Here is a 22,539-nt window from a genome sequence, read left to right as displayed (position 1 = left end):
GTAATTTTAAGATCATTTTAATACAAAAATGTTTTTTTCCCTGTATTTTTTAAGGTTAATTTCGCATGAAACCTAGCAACCTAAATGAAATATACATACATATAATTGGATAGATGTCGGAAGAGAGGGACAGATATTTGGTTCCTACCGGCTGTTTTTACAATTTGCGGGATGTTGGACAGCACACATACGTTTTGACTGTTTTGGCGTTTCAGACATCGGATACAATTGCTTACAGGTACACAGTATTTTACTGGATATCTTCGTGTGTAAGCTAGCAGTGTCAAAGTCATTATTTGAGTCAGAAATGCGAAGAACTAACACTAGCTAACGTTAATATTGCGATGTAAACGTTACAACAATAACGTTTCCCTAACGTGCAAACTTCGGTATAACGTTAGTCGTCGTTACTCAGTCTATAATAGGAATTAAGTAGGAACAATATAACTTTCATAGCTACAGTGACTTTGCTCTGCCCAAGGTAGTGAGTTAATTTGTTAGTAGAAGGTAATTATAAGTTAGCTAACATTACTCTGTGTTTTGGCAACGTTCACTGATAACAGAAACAGCCTAAAATATTGTCCCCTTTCCCCTTTTTTAATTGTTTTCTGTAAGTGCAAGCAGCCCTCTAGTTTTTTCTTCTTGTTTCTATTCAGTTGATGCCATAGATTGTAAATAAAGATACTTATCTTTATATACAGTCTATGGTTGATGCACATTAGACATGGCAGCTCATCAATGAGGATAACCTAAGTTAAAACAACAACTTTAAATTTGTTGTTAAATTTCCAAGTCATGTTATTTTCATGTAGAAACCGCTGTTGTAACAAAACTCTGAAATGTGGCATGTTAGTGGCAGTGATGGCTTAAAGGATAGGTTCACAATTTTTCAATTCTGTCTTAAAACAACAGTCAGGCGCCCATATGAACACTGAAAGAGGAGGTTTTCCTTGCTGTAGTCATTCCTCCTGTTCATACTGACTATTTAAAGATTTGCTTCAAATGTGCTTTTGATGTAAGTGATGGGGGCCAAAATTCACAGTGTGTCCACACAGTTATTTTGTGCAAAAATGCATTTAAAAGTTTATCTGAAGCTTATATGAGGCTTCAGCAGTTCAAGTTAGTCATATCAAGTAGGCTAGATATTTGCCACATTTACAGTCTTTTTAACATCAAATTCCCTCTTTGTGTGTATATTAACAAAAAGAGTGCACTAAAAAGACTCATCACTTACATTATAAGTGCATCATGAAAGGATCTTCTTATGGTCAGTATGAATAGGAGGAATGATTATGGCAAGCAAAGCCTGTTTCGAAAAGCCTGTTGTTTTAAGACAGACTTGAAAAATTGTGAACCTGTCCTTTACATCCTACTTTTAGATATAGAAATATCCAGGCAACCACTAGATGTCACTCTTGGGCCTGTAATGAATTAACTACACTGACATCTCACCTGTCACCTCTTTCCAAACAGGGTGTCATGTGAAGATGTCTTCACTAGTGGCCTATGAGGATTCTGAGTCTGAGGATGATTCTTTGGATCAAAAGGAGGGAGGAGGATCAGCTTCTGTCCATACTGGGTCTTGCAAACAGGCAAAAGACAACCAAGAAGTCAGGGGATGTAATTTTTTTGAGGTAACACCCAGCCCTCACAACTACACAGCTGACCCTGACAGGACAATGTTGAAATATCATGAAAACGTCCCAGAAAGAAACAGTTCATCACTACAGCCGCAGAGCTGCTTTGACAGGGAAATGAAATATTGTAGTAGTGGTGCAGCTCAAGATAAACATTTTAGGGAAACTGCCGCTCCTCTGTGTTTACCTGGTACTCAGGGGAAGCTCACACAACTGCAGACTCTTCCTCACATGGCACAAATCTTCGGCGATGGGTCGAACACAACAAAAAGACCTCACACTGTCCCACCTGGTGTCAGACCATACATTCCGAAGAGACAGAGACTTGTCACTTCAGTAGAGAAAGCGGGCACAAAGTATCCAGCAGAGCAAGTCCCAGGGATTCAGACCAGGGACAGCCAAATTCTCTCAGACGTGTCGACGAAAGTGAAGCCATATCTTGCTCACAAACCTGGAGCTGCAGGGATACCGAGGAGGCTTCTAATGAGCCTGGGAGGCCACCAGGGCCCGGTAAACACAGTGCAATGGTGTCCAGTACCTCATCTCAGTCATCTGCTGCTGTCTGCCTCCATGGACAAGACTTTCAAGGTAACGATAGCAACAATAAGGCTAGACTAGACATGGGCCTTCTTCTTCAAATGTGGCTTAACTAATTCAGGTTAACATGCTGTTATCAGACTAAAATAATCCTGTTATTTCTCATCCAGCTAATTTGGTTCTTTGAAGGCAGTTAGAGGTTTGATTTGTTAATCCTGGATGAAGTCATCTCGAATAATAAAAGCAAAAATGATTAGAGAGTTGAAAGAATGATCAGTATTCATGTGATTGGCTGATTGCTGATCATATGATTGCTGTTAAAAGTGGTAGGTGTGTTGGGAACTCATCCCAGCATGCACTGGGGGAATAGATTAATTGACATAAGTCTCATTTTAAGTGTGTTCCTGCATTGTTACTACTGTTCTACATTGTGTTTCTACTGTTTCCACACTTTCATCGCTGATAAACAATTAGATGTTAGCAGTGAATGTGGTAAGACTGTGAATGTTGCTATGACAATGAAACCATATTAAAACATCTCAAAAATGAAAAACAAATCTCAAAAAGCAGCTCTAAGTGCATAAATACGTTTCAGCAAAGTGAGTTCTGCAGTTAATCATTTTTCAATAAGTTTTAGTGTTCAAATGACAAATTCCCATCTAAATATTATGTTAAATGTCATGTTCTGGCTCCATTAGTCTAACAGCCAGTCTTTTAGTTGTCTTTTTGCACAGAGTATCTCAAACAAAAATTGTATTGATTCATTTTTCATGTACAAACTTTCATTTAGTTGTAGCCTATATTTTATCATGTATAAGTATAGGTAACTCTTAATTATAACTAATTATAAGTAAATTGTGATAATTACACCAATAGATCATAATGATTTATCAAAAACCTGCATCTTTTCATCTAAAATCATAATTATATCAACATTCCTTCATGATAAATCTGAGAAAGTGAGACATTTGTATTAGAAAATCAGTTCATACATGCTGTTCACCCTAAAACATCTCGGCCATGATCCAGCTGATGTTAGCAGGTTTGGGCTTAAGGACTTGTTGCTATGACAACAGTTCCAGATGGCTTTTAAGACAGCTTCTAAGAACCAAAAAATCCAGACTCATGTTCAAATCATCAACAGTCCAATCTGGATCACTCTGTTATCCACATACAAAGAACGGAGCCCTGATGTGCTTAGCCTCGGAGGCTTTGAAAAACAATAAAGGAGAGATTCATTGCCTCTGCAGTGCAACATTTCCAATAATGAAGGCTTGTTTTATTGACTTATTTTATTTAAATTGATGATTGCAATTAAAGTAACCATTTAAATTTTTCATTCTGCTGTTTTTTCTCATGTGATTAAAATTTGTCAGACTTGGTTATGGGTCACTTATGGACTGCTCCATATACATTTTGGTCTGGCAAAAAATCCATTTATCAGAACAGTGTCAGGCAGGTGCCAAGTGCATTGGAGAGGTCTAAGGGGAAAATCACTTACCTGACATTTAATGTAATTGGCACAGTGACACAGGCAGAGAGATCATATCTGCCCTGCTGCCTCACTTTATAAATGTACCACAAACCACTTTCTTTAGAATCATATCTGTCACTGTCAGTTGAATTTGTGTCAGGACCCATGGGACTTCCTATCTCTCTCTCTCTCTCTCGGTCTCTCTCTGATTCCCCCTCACCCCCCCCTCCTTTTCTTTATTTCACACCAGGAAAACAATTACCTTGCGAGGCAGCTGGATTACATCCATCTTGTCAGACTTCAAGTTATGCACTTGTGTCCGAACCACCGATAGTTCGGACTAATCAGCGCGTTATGAGGATTCTCGCATGATCTTGCGAATCCAGCTGCCCCGCAAGGTAAGACGGTGATAGATGGTGATAGACAGATGGTTCATCCAATCACCTGCTAAGTATTTTTTTCAAAGTGCCTGCCCTTTTCCAAACAGTGTCCAAGGATGACTTCTTAGATGGTTCTGTGATCCATCTGATGCGTCAGGTTAGGAAAACAATCCCTCATTTCCCTACTGTAAAGGTCAAGCAATGCAGGTGACTGCCAGCGACGGAATATTTCTGTCCCAGTACGAAATCACGCACCTCACCAATATCCTGTGAGAACTCTGAATAATTAATAATTTAAATATGCATGAGATCATTTGCATAATCATACAAGTGCAGCAATATGGCAGCCACCTCTTCTGGCACCTGGAAGTGCTGTTTGGAGCAGATGGTGGAGACGAGGAGGAGAGGGGACGAGAAGGTTTGGTTGTTTGTATGCAAGGATTTCTCTTCTTCTCCCTCTCAGGCTACGTAACCAGATGTTTTCTGTGAGACGAATTGTTAGAGGAGCATATGAAATACTCTTAATTGTCTATGCACAAGTCTCCTGAGCCATTTTGCTCATTTTTAGTAGGGGGATTTCAACAGGTTGTGTTTTCCTCTCCAAAAGTTCATAATGAACTCAGAGATCTTCAGCTTCCACATAGTAATTTCAGTTATAACTTGTCAAAATCTGACATGAAAATAGTGCTAACAATATTACAATTTTCTACTGCAGACAATTTTCTAATGATCTTGGCCAAGATTTATTATGATTGTGATGTAATCTTGATAAATATTCAATAGTAATGGCGAATTTTAGCTTAAAGTAATCAAGTAATAAGCGGGTGGCAGAAAATAGGAGATGTTTCCCTTCATAGTCATAGCAGTTCAGAAGACAGTTATTTATTGCAATAATAAAACCAGTGGCCATCGGGCACTTTTTGATATATTTTATGTAATAGCCACTAAAAGTATTTCCAATTGTATGGCAAGTTTTCAATAAATTGCACAATTTAACGCCTCTGGTCAACAGTTTATCCACTGTTGTAGGTCAGTAATTGAAATACAGTATAGTTAAATGTAGGTAACCATAGCAACAATACTTCACACAGCTTCACACTGGGTTACCAATTAACTTTTAGTAGTAAAACCTAATGATGGATCAAACTGACTACAAACATAAAAAAATGCAGAGTGTAAGTATGCAGAGTGGCATCATCATCATCGATTCAATTAATCTGACGATTATTTCTTCAATTAATACAGTTAACAGTCCAAAAACTCAAAGATATTTAGTTTACTATCACACAAGACAAAGAAAAATGTTGGTTTCTCACAATTGTGAACAAGCTGGAACAAGGGAATGTTTCGCATTTTTGCCTGATAAGTAACTTGAATGACTTATCAATTATTACTATTGATTATTACTAAGTGGTTAAGGTCTAAAAAAATCAAACACTATTTTGATGTTAACACGGTTTAAGTACAGTTTAAGTTTTTCTTTGGTAAGCGGCAATGGTATAAGTACTTTAATACATTCTGAGGTGTGTTGGTGTAGAAAACAGGCTCATATGTGAAAATCCCTTTTTGCCTCACAATGGGGCGTTTAAATTGTATGTCTTTATTGATTATGTCTTTCAGCACTCTTTCACTTTGACTGCAGCTTGTGTTTGGCTTAAGAAAGACAGGGGACACAGTCTATGAAGTCTCCTCATGAAGATTTTCCTCCTTGTACTTGCGTTTCTTCACCAACACCCTTCAGGCTTCCCGCTTCTCTTCCTCCATTCTGTCTGCCAGTTTCCTCAGAAGCAGAGTCGGACTATTATTATTCCAGCCTGTTTGGCAGCTGTTGTCGCCATGGCTACAGCAGGTGTAAGGCAGCAGTTTTAAGTTGATAACACGAATACCAATTTAGTTTTAATTACCTAGAGTCATTTAGAAAGCAGATTACCCAATGAGTCATCAGCATGTCTGTTAAGTGGCCGGTGAAATTAAAGGGGATGCAAATAAACAAATGCTCGTTTTCACCCATGCTCAGGTCTCACATTGTATGGGATTATTGCAATTATGTATGCACTGAATGGTGTATTTATGGAGCATTTCATTAACACTGTCATTCATAGGAAACAGCCTGGAGACAGGGCTTAAGCAGCATGCCACTTTGTCGGACTTGCCATGAAGAACTGTGTTTGGCTGAATATATTGGAGCTTTTGTGACTGTACGTCCTACCATCAACAGATTTCCATGTTACCTTGAGGTGGCAGTGTTTCCCTAAGCCAAAGATCACACAGAGAGGGAGTCTATCCTGTTGCACAATGCATTGAAATATTCCAAATGAATGCATCGCTCTCATATTTAGCGTTTTTTTTTTTTTTTTTTTTGCAATTTAAAATAACTCTCTCTGTCTCTCTCTGCCAGTTACTTTTTTCACACCCCGGAGGCATTTCTGGCATTCTGTTTGTTAAACTACCGCCTGCTGGATTGATATGTCACTCTCTCTCTCGTCCATCTCCCCCCCCCCCCCCCCCCCCCCCTGTCTATCTCCTGTGGGAGCTCTGGTACACTACTTCTCAGTGTGTTTCATATGCTGACTGGAGGAGTCATATTTAATAATGAAACACAGAGAGAGGCAGAGAAGGATCTGCAGTGCCCCACAGATCTTCAAAGTTCCTCTGTGGCCCTGGTGATGCTGGGAGAGGAAAAAAAAAACAAAAAACAGAAAAAAACCTTCTCATCATTAGTGTAATACCTCACCTCAGTGGGCACCAGACAAGACCACCCACTGTATTTCAGGCCCGGCTTCAGGGAGACGCTTTTGTCTTTCTGACAGAAAATCATACTCCTATGAACAGGAAATCTGATGAAAAGCGTGTCACAATATTGACCAACCTTCTTGCAAAGTGATCTTTTTGAAGTGCAAAATTACCACAGAAATGACTAATGACAAAGCCACCAAATTCTCAGATTAGCACTTCATTCATAGATAGAATAGTCACGGTGGTCACAACAAACAGCCGGGTGCTTTTTTCTTCAGTCTGTGATCACAGGAGCCCTTGACAATATAAAACCATTAAGCCATAACACCTTACTGAGAACTGATTTATAGGCACACTCAAAAGTAATTAGTGCGATTAATTAATTAGAAAGGTTGTTTTTTGCTTTTAAATCCTCCAAATAAGCCTGATTAGTACTTATCATGGCATTTTTTTCCCGCAGCACTTTGCTCAGTCATTTCATGTTGTTTCATTACAGTAGAATTTAGCCAAGGAAGACTTTGATTGTATCTTTTTCAGCTTTGAGAGAAAGACAGAGAGAGAAACAGAAAAGAGGGAAAGGGACTAGTTGTCATTCACGCAGGAAAACGTTTTAGAGCTGGAGGACAACATTGCGTGCGTCAGCTCTAAGGACCTGGCAGAAAAAATTTCAGATCAGTGGCCGCCAAATACTTGGTTCTCAGTAAACTGCCTTGAAACCTCGTCCAAAGCATGCAGGTCCTTTTTCTCATGCTTGTGTGAAGGAAAGCACAGTGTGTCAGTGCTGTCTGTCTCTATCGCTGCTTCCTTATGTCATACTGCATATTATTTCATCAGGTGTTTGTTTGGTGTGTAAAGGATGAAGCAGTAAGTGTCACCTGTTAACTTTTTAGTACACCTCTTTCATATAACAGTAATGTCAAAGAAACCTGCAAAGACTGAGCACAAATTATTTGTATGTTCTCTTCTGGATTTGAAAATTGCTGAAAACCATTAAGCGACATCATTTCCTTTCAATTCAAGTCATTCTGTAGCACAAACTTTCTTTAAAAACTTTTTAGCTTTTGCACAGTATGTAAAAATGTCTTTGTTACTGCAGTCTAGTTGTGTTTGTGACTTTGGCTTTATGTGATGTGTCTGGCAGGTGTGGGATGGAGCAGAGAGCGGACAATGCCTGAGGGTTTACACCTGCCATTCAGGAGCTGTGCGAGATGCCTGTTGGACCCCCTGCGGGCGATGCCTCCTCACTGGCTCATTTGACAACACTGCTGTGATCACAGACGTAGAGACAGGTGAGCAGCGACACTTTATTTCTGAAGGTCTGATGAACACAGTGTCACACAGCAAACCGCTGTGTTTACTCTTTGAAGTACGTCACCTCTGCTGAACTCAATATTAGCTGTAATATTTGATACATCCAGTGTTTCCTCCCTCTGTTGAGGTACTAAACCAGTATAACCGTGGTGGACCTATTTTCCTCAAATATTGAAAAAGTTACAGTCAAACAGCATTAAATTTACTTAATTGAAATTCAGTTTGAAGTGCTATTCATCAGACATTTTTCTCTAAGCTATTGTTGTGGGAAAACAAAACTTTTTGGCCCTTTCAGTTCTTTCAATTTTAGCATTTTTCAAACTTGAATTTAAAGTTAGCATAGTAATATAAATGTGGAGTGACTTTAAATTGCCTTGAGCTCCAAAACCTGTTAGACCCATTGCAAAGCTGCTTCTCTCTCCTTTTCATTCTCCTCTCTCTATAGTTGCGACCATTTCAAAGGGCTTCAAAATCCGCATTTGTAGAGCAAATGCATCATGACCAGTTTAACTATCCAATTCCCACGACTCCTCCAAATGCAGCCAAGAGATGCTGCTGCCTTTTTCCCCAAAACTTCAATGAAACAACCGGCATTTCCTTAAAGCCTGTTGCATCCCAAGATCCATTGCGGCCCAGTTAAGTTGTGCATTCAGTCCACGTCAGCTCATGATGTCTGACATTTCTGCGTTTAGTTTGCAGCAACATCATTTCTTTATCATAATGTATATAAAGGATTATAACAGTGAACATATCACAAAATATTAAAGCTGCCAACAACAACTAACAGAGCAGTTTAATTATAATGTCATCATAAAATATGTAAATGTGTAATTATTATTTACATTAATTACTCCCTGCAGTGACCTTTTTGTTGCTGTGCTGCATTGTTTTCTACAGACCTGAGAATCTGCAGTGACACTGCAGTGAATTATCTCAAGACAGTCTCATATAAAGAGCGGGTCGATCCTCTAAATTAAGTTGTATGAAGGCTCATGTTCACCTCAATGGAGACGCCTGTCCTTCTCCATCTCTCTGTATCTCTCTTACACATACAAACACAGGTGTACAGTACACAATTACAAAGAAAACAACCATTCTTCATGTCTAAAAATCTTTATTTGAAGGCAATTTTTGTCTATCAACAGTAAAAATCCACTTTGAGACTAATCCACTGGCTCATTGTGTTTGTCGGCCCTTTTGTGTGCTTGTACAATGCATTTTCAAGGTGACATTTACAGAAGATCAATAATTTGGTTTGCTTTGGAAATGCTGTGCTTTCTGGCTAAGTGTACATTTAACAAGCATGGCAGAAGGGATGAGAACAACTCAACTCAACTGCACACAATCAACTGCATGTAAAAGCACACACTCTATTACAGGAAAACCACTTATGTTAGTTCAGCAGCTAACATAACATTCTCTCATTTCCTTTATCTGTAACAATTCATGAATTCCTAGAAAGCCAAATTTAAAAACATTGATAATAATCTATAGAAAAAAAATCTGTTTGAATTGAACAGATTGAACAGGAAGAATCACCTTAAACTCCCTGTATTTGTCCCTTCTGTTCATTAACCAGCATTTACCAGAACACATTGCAGCGCTTATATGTACAAGAAAAGACCACAGAGAAGCTTATCAGAATGAGTTAACATACAACAGACATCGTTTTGAAGCCCCCGTGGCATCTACATCTCTAGGGTCAACACATTGCTGTGGTGACGTGCTGCCGTTTGCATTTCCCCTCTCAGCATGTCTGTCAATACTGCCAATAAAGCCTACGGATAATAGCTTGGCCAGCCCATTAAACACACAGGCAGCTCCAGGAAGGGGATCAATAATGGATACATCACAGCAGGAGCAGCCACCATGACCTTACACTGGAACTTCACAAACCACAACTATAAACAAACAAATGTTTATTTTGGTCTTATACTTTGGCTGCCACCAGTGCCCTGCTGAGCGATATAGGATGCCCAAGTGGGTTCAGACTGTCAGTTTTGAAGTAATGTCAGATTTCCAGAGAGCTCCGACAATGCAACAGCCTTTCCCTTTTTGTTCATATTTCATTATTCTTATTTATATTCATACTATGTTTATTTTCTGTTTGAATATAAATTCCAATAAACTATGTTTGGTGGTTGTTGGCAGATGTGTGCTTGCATGCATTCCTATGGCAGTACAAGATTGAGGAAATTCAATTTAGTTGCATATTAATATGGGAGTTGGGAATTCCAGTTCCTGTTTCTGCACAACTGTAGTGCATACAGCTAAGATCCAGGTACTGACACTTAATAACCAATCACACCCAAGCAGTGAGAATACTACACAGGCCAAGCTGCATGCATAATTTGCCTCGTAATGATTTCAATACAGGCTAACATAATTATGATTTCTCATCACAGTGTAGTAAGCTTATCTCCCATTCTTCCAGGGGATTTATACTTCAGACACATGTGACACACCAAGGTTTGGGCATAATTATGACAGTGATATTTGAAAAATTAATGAAGCTCCTGATGTTAATGCAGTCTATGTGTTAACTCCAGCTCTACCAGGAGTGATGGGATACTGAGGGAGCAGAGTATGGAGTGTTTGGCTCGTCAGACCGCAATCAGGATAAATGTGATCTTTACACTCTTCAATTTAATGCAGAGCCTCTCAACTACAACGAGGAGGGCAGCTGGGCCTATTCTGTTCAATTGGGCTCTCTTTGGAGAGGTGTGTGGGCCCTTTAATGATCAGTGAGAGTCTTGCGCTTTCTTCGTAGGACACCTGACCCCGTTTTTAACCTTAGCATACCCAACCAGATGCTGCACCAATAGGTATGTTTACAGAGAAATGGAATTATAGAGGAGCCCATGCATCCAAAATGGTGTGTGGGCCCATTTTCCCCGGCCATCTTTGCAGTTGTTCCTGTGTCCAATTTAATTTGTCGAATCTTATATAAACTCCCAGTGGGCCACGGACAGGCTGTCACAGCTGAATGGCAATAGTAGAGGGGGGAGAAGGATATAGGGTGGGAGAGCAGGTTAAGAGGCATAATGCAGAAAGAGAAAGGCAGAAGAGAGGAAGAATGCAAGAGAAAGAAATCAAAAGAGGCAGAATAAATCCAGTGGAAGAGAAACGGAAAGAGCAGGAGTTGGGGAGTGGAATAAATGAATTTCATCTGGAGGGCATTAGTGTGAAGTGGCAGCTGTTGTCCAGCGCTTTCACGGCTGTCCTTGGAAAAGCTGATTGGCGGAGGTTGGCATAGGAAAATAGGCCCATATACCCACAGGCAGCCGCAGGTTGATGTGTCAGGTTGTGCATGTGCATGCAGGACTTGAGTCATCTGTCCAGATCCCTTCAGGCACTGCCAGAATCCTCCTTGCTGTCCAAAAACCAATAATACACAAATATAGCGCCAGCACTGGAGTGGGCTTATAGAGTGCCTTTCGCCTGACTTTGGCTCCGCGAAATCATGCTTGATGAATGTTACTAAAGGCTTCAACAGTAGTTAGGTTGTACGACGGAGTTTCACATTATTGCAGTGAGATGCATCATTTTTTTCTTACTAAGAATGAGCTTCAAGCTACATGTTCCAGTAGTGCAAGGGCAAAATAATGAGTCACATTGCTTGGTTGAGTTTTAGGGTCATCCCACCAAAAACTGCTGGTTTAAAAAAAATAATTTGGGTGTTATATATTGGAGTAAACCAGGCTATCCATGTAACCCACACTGTCAGAAAGTCTTTTTTACATCAAAATCCACATGCAGTTGTGCAGAATTTTAAGCACTTGTACCAGATTGTTACCACTCACACAGTGGGCTTCCAGCTCAAAAATTTTAACTGGGACATGTGTTTGCTGCTGCAATTATTTCACGTACATTATTCCTAACAAACTTTTACTCATCATTGTTTTTACATGTTTAATAGTTACTTGGCCAATATGATGTAATTTTGACTAAACAGAAATGTATGTAGTTATGATTTCAGAAACTTAGGGCTTCAACTAATGATTATTTTCATTATCAATAAATGGGATTATTTTCTCAATGAACTGTTTAATCATTTGGTCTATAAAGTGCCAAAAAATAGTGAAAAATTACAGTTTCCCAGAGTCAAAGGTGACATCTTAAAATGTCTTGTTCTGTCCCACCAGTGGTGCTAAACCCAAAGATATTCAGTTTACTATCATGTATGACAAAGAAATGCATTAAATCATCACAAACAACTAATTTTTGGTATTTTTACATTAAAAAATTACTAAAACGATTATGAAATTATCAAATTACTTGCTGCTTAATTTTCTGTCTATCAACTAATCAATGAATCAACTGATGGTTGATACTCTACAAAAAATAAATGGTAATTATCTTAACAGTTTGAGCTGTGAGCATGAAAAGACATAATTATTTTCTCAATTATAGTTTATGTAAATGACAGAAAAACGTCTCTAGGGGTATCTGGTCAATCAAATCTACACCTGGTACTTTATATAATCATAGGTAGGAATTTATGAAATGATCCAAGAGTTTTAATCTTATATATGTAAATTTCACTCAAAGTTTCAAATAACATTACCAACATGCTTTGTCTTTATAAACACTGCAACACTGAAGTATTTTCTTCAATATCTTCCATTTTACCTCCTTAACACCTCATTTGCATATTCAGCGAGGTAACCAGTACAGCGTGGCTGTATAATCACAGCAGCCTTAAGCAATGCACACCAGAAGACAATGTATGCAGCAGCACACAACGAAGCATTTACTCCAAATGCCACCGGCAAGCATATTTGCATTTTGACCTACTTTGAAGGCTTTGTTTTACAAGAGTAACCTGCTAGGTTGACACAGGTTTTCCCCGTTAAGTTACAAAAAAGATCCACTTTTAAAAAAGCAACTAATGACTTAAACTCAGATCATTCTATATTGAATCATTGGTAGATTGATAGGATGTACTGTATGTGCATACTTACTGTTTCTGTGATGATATGATCCAACATGAAGCAGGATGTGTTCCCAGAGGTCTTTACGTCTGGTGTTTTGCAGCTTTATTACTTCAAAGTACTAAAGTATTTTCATCCCCCCCTAGGATTTATGTTTTAATGTCTCAGTGAATATCTATATTATTAAGTATATTAATGCAATACTAGTGTCATCAACAACCCTTGATGGGATAACTGTCACCTGCTTGTGCTTTTAGGTTTTGTTTTTTTTGTCGTGCTTGGTTGTCAGTGGAGGGGTGCTAATTAAGCGCATGATCACTGAAGCACATTCAAGCCCAATTATCAAGGTTAAGGAGCCATTACAATACATTAACACCTCTTAAATGTAGCTAAATTTGCCTTTTTTCAAAGAGGTTAGCCAGTGTTTGTGCATGCATGCTGTGACAATTGCCTTGCAACTGTTCCTACTTTGGAGTTAGATTTCAGTTGAGCTGGAAGGTTTATTTTTGACCTTGGAAACAGCAGCTTGACAAAAAAAAACTTACATATTTACTTTGCTTCCTTACTGTCACATTGTAAATCTGCAGTATCTTTGCTGTCGTGATCAATAGCTATACAGGAGCACAGTAAGCACACTGTACAGTGTATAAGGTAGCACATAAACTTTTCATTAAGATTGAAATAATAAATCAAGATTCAGTCATTTTAAGTCTCCTCACCTTCTCATTTATCTGGACTCAGTACATACTTAATGTCACGTATCTTTAAAAGATCAAACTAGTTACAAATGTGGCTTATTAAGCCTATTTTCTATATTTTTTTGGATAAGGCTTGTCAAAACCAAGTAATGTGTTTCTAACCTTTGCTTATGTGCAGTGACAGCACCCTGCTTTGGTGGTGCCGGTAATGAGGCAGAATATCCATTTCATCCCAGCCTCCTACTGCTCTAAGGGGCTCATCCCTGCCATCCCAATCATCCCTAATGTCCTCTGCTCTGCAGTCATCCAGTGTGTGTCAGCTCTGCACACAGATCACATTTCTTTCAGGACTACAAAGTAAACTATCGGGAGGGAGGGACAGATCACCGCAGTCTTCCCTTATCTCCCCTCTCGAGCAAGCTAATTAATCTTGCTTAATCAAAACATGACGAGGCCCTATTTATTACGAGGAGAATGTTGATTTCTCATCGTCTTGCCAAACATGAGTTTAAAATCTAGATGACAGATCTTCTCCGTATCACCACGAGGGTAAGCCAATTAAGCAGGAAGTGTGAGCGCAACGAAATTGGCTGTTAAAAACTTTGGATCAATGCAATCGAGTTTGGGAGCAAGCTAGTCCGCCATTAAGTGAAAGCAGGTCCATTTCTGCTGCAGTTTATTAGCTGTGACTCATTCCCCCTTTTCTAAAAAGGCTTGGTGGGAATGTTCTGGTACAAGTGTGTAATGAAGTGCGTTTTTTGTTGTGGGCTAACTGCCTAAGACTGTTTTGGATGGGGTCTTTGTTGTTTGTTTGATGGATTTAATGAGGTGCCGTTGAACCCTGAGGTGTACTGCTTTGCATAGCCTTTGACTGAGCTGCTGGCTCATAGTCTGGCTTGGTTGCTTATGTAGCCGTCTTCATTGTTTCCCAGGAAACTAATTTTTGGTCGCACCATGTCAGGCTTAATTATATTTAAGCCCCTCGGTGTTTTTGTTTTGTTTTTAAGTATGACACTTTTTAATTGATTTAGATAAAGCCGCCTCTAGCCAAAACAGTGTTTTATATTCTGTTTTTTCTTCTCTACATCACTACGTCTTTGTCAGTTTAGATTATCTTTGTGTCCTGAGCGAGGTATAAATCAAGTAGCTTCTCAAAGACTGATGCATGCAGACAGGCTCTTGCAAACCCCACACAATAAACAACAAAAGCCATGCAATCTTAGAGATGTTTGGTCAGTCCCTCAATGGATCGCACGCTCATCATCACCATCATTAAAGTGAGTTAGAGACATACAGTTCAGTTGTTGAACTGCTCTGGGGCATCCAATGATATAAAAGTCTTGATTTTTATCGCAAGAAACTCTCCATGGTCCCTGTGTGAGATTATATGAAGCTTTTTTTTTTTTAATGACAGAAAGACACATGATCAAAAACACTCGATGGGTTCAGCCTGTAAACAAGCTCAGACCCTCCGTCTGACCTAAGAGATCACAGAAAGCTTCTCTTCTTTTTAGTTCATTCCTTCATGGATTTCAGAAGCTACACTGATTCAGGAGCACTAACTTTGGCAGCAACTTACAGCTAGATTCACTGTATCCTTTATTAGCAAGCTCGTTTGTGAATCACTGTTTATCAACAAAGGCGACAGCACAATTTAATTACACCCAGTGTTTACTGCACAGAAATCTAATGGGCCCTTCACGAGGAGGACTGGATCCTCACAGTGTGCCCAATTAATAAACCAAAGAGAAATTTCAGCACAGTTTGCATCTCAGGAGAAATGTAGTTGAAATTTATTGTTTAGTTTAGTCTTGACAGCTGAGAAAGACAAAATGTCTAATCAAGCTTTTTGTGCAGCACAGACTGCGACAATTTGGTCTGAACCTTTTTCTCCCATAAACGGTGAATAAAATGTGCAGAAGAACACACTCACAAGATGTAGGTGCCCTGTTGGTTTGTTTCTGGAGAATTTTTTTTTTTTTACATCATTTTAACATGAAAAAAAAACAACAAAAAAGCCTATAAAGAGTCTCGCATGAAGAGTCTATTTGTTTGTTCAGAGAGATGTGAGAACAGAAAACAAGCCTGAGGACAGAGTTGATCTGAAAATGAGTTCTCTACAGCTGAGTGGGCAACACACTCTTTACGTTTTACTACAGAGGATAAATAATCACTCAGTGACACAGTATTGTTTCACGAAGTAGATGATTAAATGAAGATTACATTACACTATTAAAGATACAACACTTATTCTTTGAAAAAATTTGGGGTCCTTTTTGTTTTATAAAATATATGGAGACTGCACTGTGGTCATAGATAGAGGTTATACTCTGCAGTTGACTGAATTTTCTGAACTCTTTTTGTGTTGGACTTATTTGCCCTTGATGCCATCATACTGCGTGTGAATATATTTTGCTTCCTTATTGTTGGATGTTATTTGAAAATATTGCTGATAAAAAGAAATATACTTTATGTCATATTCTGATTGAAAGTAACAGCATTCAGTATATAAGTTCAAGATGTTGCAAGTTGCTCTTTCCATAAGAATCTTAGCTTTTGACTTAACCATATAATAAAATATTGGACCAATCTCTCCGGATTTCCATCACAGTTCAACTTAGTGCTTCATAATTCAAGACTCCACTGACAAAAGTTGTAAAGATCTATAATTAAAGAAAGAAGCATTTCTTATTATTTTCTGTGTGTTTGTGTGTGTCTCTCTGCAGGGCAGCAGGTAGTGAAATTGGACAACCAGTTCAAGGTGATGTGTGTGGCCCTGCATCCCAGCAACCCAGAGATATTCCTGACTGGAGGTTATGGTTCAGTGGTTAAGGCCTGGGACTCTCGCACCTGCAAGGTCAAACATATTACAGTACATCTATCATTTTTATCGACTCTGGTTCACCGACTGTTGTTTGACCTTTATAAATGTAAGGCAGGAAGGCTTAGAACAAATGCTCTTCACCCTCAGCTCCCTCCCACACACTCACAGTTAAACACGAACACAAACAAATTAGTCTACATTTGGCCGTGCACAATGACCCATGCTATATTTCACTAAAATTATTACATCCATAGGAGTAACACTGCAGATTATCTCACTAATTGTTCAAAGAAAAATTTAATTTCATTCGGGACTCATAAATTGTTCCTGTGAAACTGCAACCTAATATTGCTATTAAGCTTAATGGACTGTTTAATATGATAATCCTATTCACTTTCTCAGAATCCGAATGCTCTCATGTAATTTTTCCCCCTCAGCAAACTGGATCGTTTCTCCCCGCAGGGTTTTAGATTTCAATATAACAGGGATTGCTTCTGCCAGTAGGTGTCAATGCGAGCAGGTGTCAATGCGAGGAGAGCGCGTCAACCACTCCTCAGCAAAGAGGTTGTTAATACAGCAGCATCCAGGCTGCCTGTCACTCTGAGCCCCGGGCTGTGTGTTGCTTGCTCCGGGATGAAATTACCCCACTAGATAAAAAGGACCACTAGACCATCTCACCCACCCACAGGCACAACATTAAACAGTTAGTGTGAAGTCTTGCCAAACAAACTCATGAGATTGCTCCACAATGTTATGTTAAAACTGTTTGATAATCAGAATCCGAAATGGGTTTATTGCCAAGTAGGTTTTCAAATACAAGGAATTTGCAAAAACAGGCAAGTACTGCAAAATATAAGAAACATAAGTTAAAAATGAACAATAGACGATATGAAAAAGTGTTATAAGATTAGGTACGATATGTCTGTTTTTAAAAATAATGGAGCTGTGCAGTTTTGTGCGTAAGAGCAAGAGTTCAAAGTTACAGAGGAAAAAGTTCAGTTAAGTTCGTATAAGTCAACAATTTTTTCATGGCAGATGAACGTTTAAGTTAACTAGAGTACTAAAGTTTACCTTAAACTAGAAGCCTTAAACATCTGATTTGGATGCTTTTTTGGTGTTAAATTTCAAAATATAAGTTATATAAGCTGTTGTTTGGACACTGCTTCAATGTGATACAGCACCTTGAGTTCTTGCAACATTGCAACAAATGTAGAAGCATGTTGATCAAAAACACTATATTAAGAGTGCATAAAAGGCAAATGTCTGAGTCTTTGTAGGAAAGGTCACTGACACAATGTACTTGTCTGCTTGTCATCCTGCCTTGAAGGTAGGATGACAAGAAGAAATGTGCTATAAAAGCATCATGAATAGCTTTAATATGAATTCCAAAATTCATTGTACAAAATGTGGTATATATTTACTTTTGATTTTACTGAACACTTGACATGCAGATTACATGGCATATTAACTACCTCAGAGCAGCCTGCATGTTTTTTTTGTTTTTTTTTTCCAATGAATTTTAAGGGGCTTCCTGCTGATTTGTGCACGTGTGTTTTCAGGTGGTGAAAGTGTACAAAGCAGGAATCCAGCAGACCTTGGACATTCTGTTTCTGAGAGGTGGTGTGGACTTCATAACAAGCTCAGACTGTGTGAGCAGAGACTCTGCGGACCGCACTCTCATTGCCTGGGACTACCAGACCACAGCCAAGGTCTCCAACCAGATCTACCATGTAAGGAAATCTGTGTATAAATGAGAAAAAAGGCCCTTGAATGAATATAGAGCTGACTTGCACATAATTCTGAAATTGCCAGCTAAAAGGCTTTAAAGCAGTGGGAATTTTAACAGCAAATCTCATTTCCTATTTAAGGTACATTCCTGAGAATGTGTGAACCTCCTGATGTGAAACAAGTTGGTAATGAGGCATGTGGACCTGGCATATTTTGACAGTTACAAGGGGTTGGAGGGGGTGTGCACTACACCTATTTAAAAAACCTTTGTGCTTTCAGATTTTTTGCACTGAATAGATTCTCATTCTCGAATCAGTGTCTCTGCAGTTGAAGCATTAATTGTACAGAAGAATACTGTCTACAGCAGTTACTTTAAGTCTCTGTACTACTCTCACAATATTGTTAATATAATCTAATACAAACTGTATTGTTGCCTCAGAAACGAACATGGGGTTGGATCAACAGCTTTCTGAAACCGTGGATTGATTGCGTCATATTATGAAGTGTGTCTGTTTCCTTGTGCGCCTGTCGGACCTCTTGACATAACGCTTTTTCAGAATAGACTAGTTGACATTCAGCTGCCTCTATGGTTAGTAACAGCAAGAAAAGGTCAAATGCTGAAGTAATTTCCCGTCTGGATTTTTCCCTCCACATCATTTGACCACCAGGAGCGGTACACATGTCCCAGCCTGGCTCTTCATCCGCTGGAGGAGTCCTTCATTGCCCAGACAAATGGGAACTACGTTGCGGTGTTCTCCTCCCAGCAGCCCTATAGGATGAACAAGAGACGGCGATATGAAGGACACAAGGTCAGTAACGACTGTGGCCTCGGGGGCAGGGATGTGGGAGGTGGGGGGTTACACAGGCCTGATCAATAAGAAAAGCACTGGAGTCGGATGTACGCACACACACAAAACCTCATTCAAACAAAGCTGTGCAAAAACAGAATCATAAACCTATACACACTCATTGTAACCTACACAACACATAGTTGCTATGTAAGATCCATAGCCTGCGGCATCTACTCTACAGCACCCTCCCCCAAAACAAACACACTAAGTACAATACAATATTTCCACTGAGCCTATATGCTGTAGATTATAAATATCACTCAAAACATGTTGAGTTGATACTGTGGCGTTTGGATTGTTGATTAAAAAAAATACAAAAAATGGATAGGAAACAAATTGATATCTCACACTCCAGTTTTTTTTTTTTTTCTTGTTGATGGCCCCGAGGTGCAAAACACAACATCAACAAAAAATAATTCCTGAAAACATCGCATTTCTGAGCCTTTTTTTATGTTTTCTATATGATATAGTACTTTGAAGCAAAGACTTCTAACAGTGTTATCAACCAATCAGGGCATCACACAACCTTTACTGTCAGTACAAAAAATAGCCTGAAAGCAAGTGTGTGTCATCTTTTGATGACAACGAGCTGTTATATTTAAAAATACCAACAAATATTTAAAAGGATAGGTTCAGATTTGTTCAAGTCTGTCTTAATGCAGTACTCACATGCTCGTCCCTTCGCAGCGTGACGTTGATGTAAGAGATGCAGGACAAAATCTACAGTCCCAGTTCTATATATAAATCTCATTCTAAATTCCACCAGAAGTTAAGATGAGACTTCAGTAGTCTGAATTCAAGAGGGTATCTTCAGAAGTTCGTCCTTTTGTATGGACTTCCATCGTACACATACTATATACACACTAAATAATGTATGGGCACAATGTGAGTATTGTATCAATAAAGACTTAAAAAAATAGAAAAATAATCACAATAGTTTTAATTGAAATAGTAAGTGTCTTTAAGTGTCATCCTGCTCCAAGAAAAATACAGAATATATATATATAAAAGACACTCAAACTGGGGCAGAATGATGAAGATTTAATTTGTATGTTTTACCTCTATGTAACCAGGGAAGGGGTGTTTCATATGGATAAAATCTTCCATCATGTTACATGTAATTTTATATCATGTTATTAGTATATATACTGATATAGTATATTTCCTTGAAATTCACTTGAGAAAAAAGTTTATATATAAAATAACTAGATCAGAATGTCTGTTTTTACTTCATCCAGTGAGTTAAATGATAAAAATCAAGCCTAATGCAACCAGAGATATTAAAGAAAGATCACCTCCACCAGGGTATCTACAGGTCTTGGAAAGTCATAAAAAAGCATTTATTTCAATTCCCTCAAAAAAGGCCTTAGAAATTTAAAAACATTTTAAATTTCATTTTCAAAGGTCTTGAGTATTTTTTCTAGCATGATATAGACAGTAACATTAGTCATAACTGTTTTTTTTGGTATGTGGTTGAGGGCTGTTTGACGTCCTACATCTATAAACTACAAGTTAGACTGGTGTGACAGGGGATTGTGCACATAGGAGGCTGTTAAATCCCACTTATCTGTGTCCAGGTCATTTTAACTGATTAATTATAGTGCTTAAAGAAATATTATTATATATAGCTGAGAAGCACTGTCAAAAAACATGATATAAATGTCAGTAAATTCATATGATTTATAGGTAATTGTAGGCCTTATTATCCATTATTTTTTGACTAGTATGACTGCGAAAAGGGTATTTAATTGCACTCTATCCAGTATTAAAAATGTCACTGCAGAAACCCTGTTCTATTGTGTCGTGGTATTTTTCCAGAAGATGCCCCCCGATCCACAGTCACATACTTACACACATTTAAGGCTGCAACCAATGATTATTTTCATTCAGATTCAAATTATCTTCTTGATTAATTGCTTTGTCTATAAAATGTCAGAAAATAGTGAAAAATGCCCATTTCAATTTCTCAAAGCTCATAGTAATGTATTTTAATGTCTTGTTTTGTCTGATCAGCTGTCCAAATTTCAAAGATATTCAATTTGCAGTCATGTTTGATACAGAAAAGCTTCAAATCCTCACAGTCGAGATGCTGCAAACAGCATTTTTTGGCATTTTTGCTTAAAAATGACTAAAACAACTAATTGATTATTAAAATGGCTGCAGATTAGCTTTCTGTTGATGGACTAATTGACTAATTGTTACAGCTCTACTCAAATTCACACGTTGAAGACGCTCAGTGCAACCACAGCCTTGTTACAGCTGCTCCACCTAGTACTGTGTTTTATTGCCTTGCTCAAGGGCACCTCAGTGGTAGTATTAAGAGAGAGGCTACACTATCTCTTTTCCCTGCTGCTTGTGCTCCTGGATCACAATACAGTTATTATGCTGACATTTTATTATACTGATGCAAATGTTAAATTGGCTCTTGATGGAAAATTAACGCATCGTGACTAAGAGGTGTTTTCTTGTTGCAGGTGGAGGGATACGCGGTGCAGTGCGAGTTCTCTCAGGATGGAACTATTCTGGCCTCCGGGAGCTCCACCGGCTCTGCTCACTTCTATGACTACCAAAACGCTCGTATGCTGCACACTCTCCGTGCCCACAGCCAGCCCTGCCTGTGTGTATCTCAGCATCCTGTCCTGCCTGCAACTGCGGCCACTTGCGACTGGGCTGGCGAGATCAAGGTCTGGCACTGAGAACTCACAAAGTAAAAACGGACTTGAAAAGTTATAAGAAGTAGCAGGTTGGCCAAGAGAATGAAATGGAAGACTGTATTAAACTGAAAACTCATGGGTACATCCATTTTCAAGACTTTATCTCCCATTATCTCTTAGTGTAAGATGATAAGAATTTGGCAAAAAATGCCTGGGCGGTCAAAGGAGGCAAATGAGGAGAGGCAGGAGTCCAGGGTGACATTTCAGCATGAAACATTTATTTTACATCGCGCTGTGTACAACAGATCTGCCCAACACATTCCAGCATCACCTACACACACAGACTGACTGCCTTCATGTAAGAGTGTCTGCTCAAATAATTGGCTGGCACATACCGTGTACAGGGTTACTTCAACATATAATGTAAATATACAGTAAATATGTGCATAAAGCCATTGCCAAAAATACAGTATATACAATCTTAATAAATCTTTACACAACCAGATATAAATCTAATAAATATCTTGCATAAATAAATATATTTGAACAGTACAACTCCCCCAACCCACTTCCTGCTTGTTGTTACCCTCCTGGAACTGTTAATAGCTGTGCAAACCCCTGGGGAATTCTGGGAGAAGGAGAACAGGCAGAGGTAAGTTTGTTCATGACACAGACAGATATCAGTTTTACTGTTACGATTAGCTTGACATAAATCTTCCATTATACTCCTCAATTAAGAAATACTTTGTTACTATTGATTCATGAATCAATGCAT

General features: G+C 38.7%; 1 protein-coding gene across 4 annotated transcripts; it reads left to right on the top strand.

Annotated features, from left to right (window-relative positions):
• Positions 1-23: 23 nt before the first annotated feature.
• On the top strand, positions 24-21,912 carry wdr25 (WD repeat domain 25). 4 transcript variants are annotated; one of them, XM_044374475.1, is made up of 7 exons: positions 24-238; positions 1,474-2,225; positions 7,906-8,053; positions 16,434-16,564; positions 18,091-18,261; positions 18,928-19,068; positions 21,585-21,912. In XM_044374475.1, exons 2-7 carry the CDS (start codon positions 1,488-1,490, stop codon positions 21,804-21,806), a joined length of 1,551 nt encoding a protein of 516 aa, XP_044230410.1. In that variant the 5' UTR covers positions 24-238; positions 1,474-1,487; the 3' UTR covers positions 21,807-21,912. The 4 variants fall into 4 exon arrangements, with proteins under 4 accessions (XP_044230410.1, XP_044230413.1, XP_044230412.1 ...); XM_044374477.1 differs by lacking the exon at positions 24-238 and adding an exon at positions 3,899-4,046 and having other exon boundaries at positions 2,142-2,225; XM_044374476.1 differs by lacking the exons at positions 24-238; positions 1,474-2,225 and adding an exon at positions 5,558-6,226.
• Positions 21,913-22,539: the final 627 nt, after the last annotated feature.

Source organism: Thunnus albacares, chromosome 15 (assembly GCF_914725855.1).
Source record: "Thunnus albacares chromosome 15, fThuAlb1.1, whole genome shotgun sequence".
NCBI lineage: Eukaryota > Metazoa > Chordata > Actinopteri > Scombriformes > Scombridae > Thunnus > Thunnus albacares.
The sequence above is the reverse complement of the archived record's forward strand: the minus strand, read 5'-3'. Positions and strand labels throughout refer to the sequence as shown.

What these genes read in the sequence shown, in the direction of transcription:
- wdr25 (XM_044374475.1), top strand. Translation starts at nt 1,488, where the DNA reads ATGTCTTCACTAGTGGCCTATGAGGATTCTGAGTCTGAGGATGATTCT. An exon ending in CCATGGACAAGACTTTCAAG is followed by an intron (nt 2,226 to 7,905) that starts GTAACGATAGCA and finishes TGTGTCTGGCAG; the next exon opens with GTGTGGGATGGAGCAGAGAG. An exon ending in GGCGATATGAAGGACACAAG is followed by an intron (nt 19,069 to 21,584) that starts GTCAGTAACGAC and finishes TTCTTGTTGCAG; the next exon opens with GTGGAGGGATACGCGGTGCA.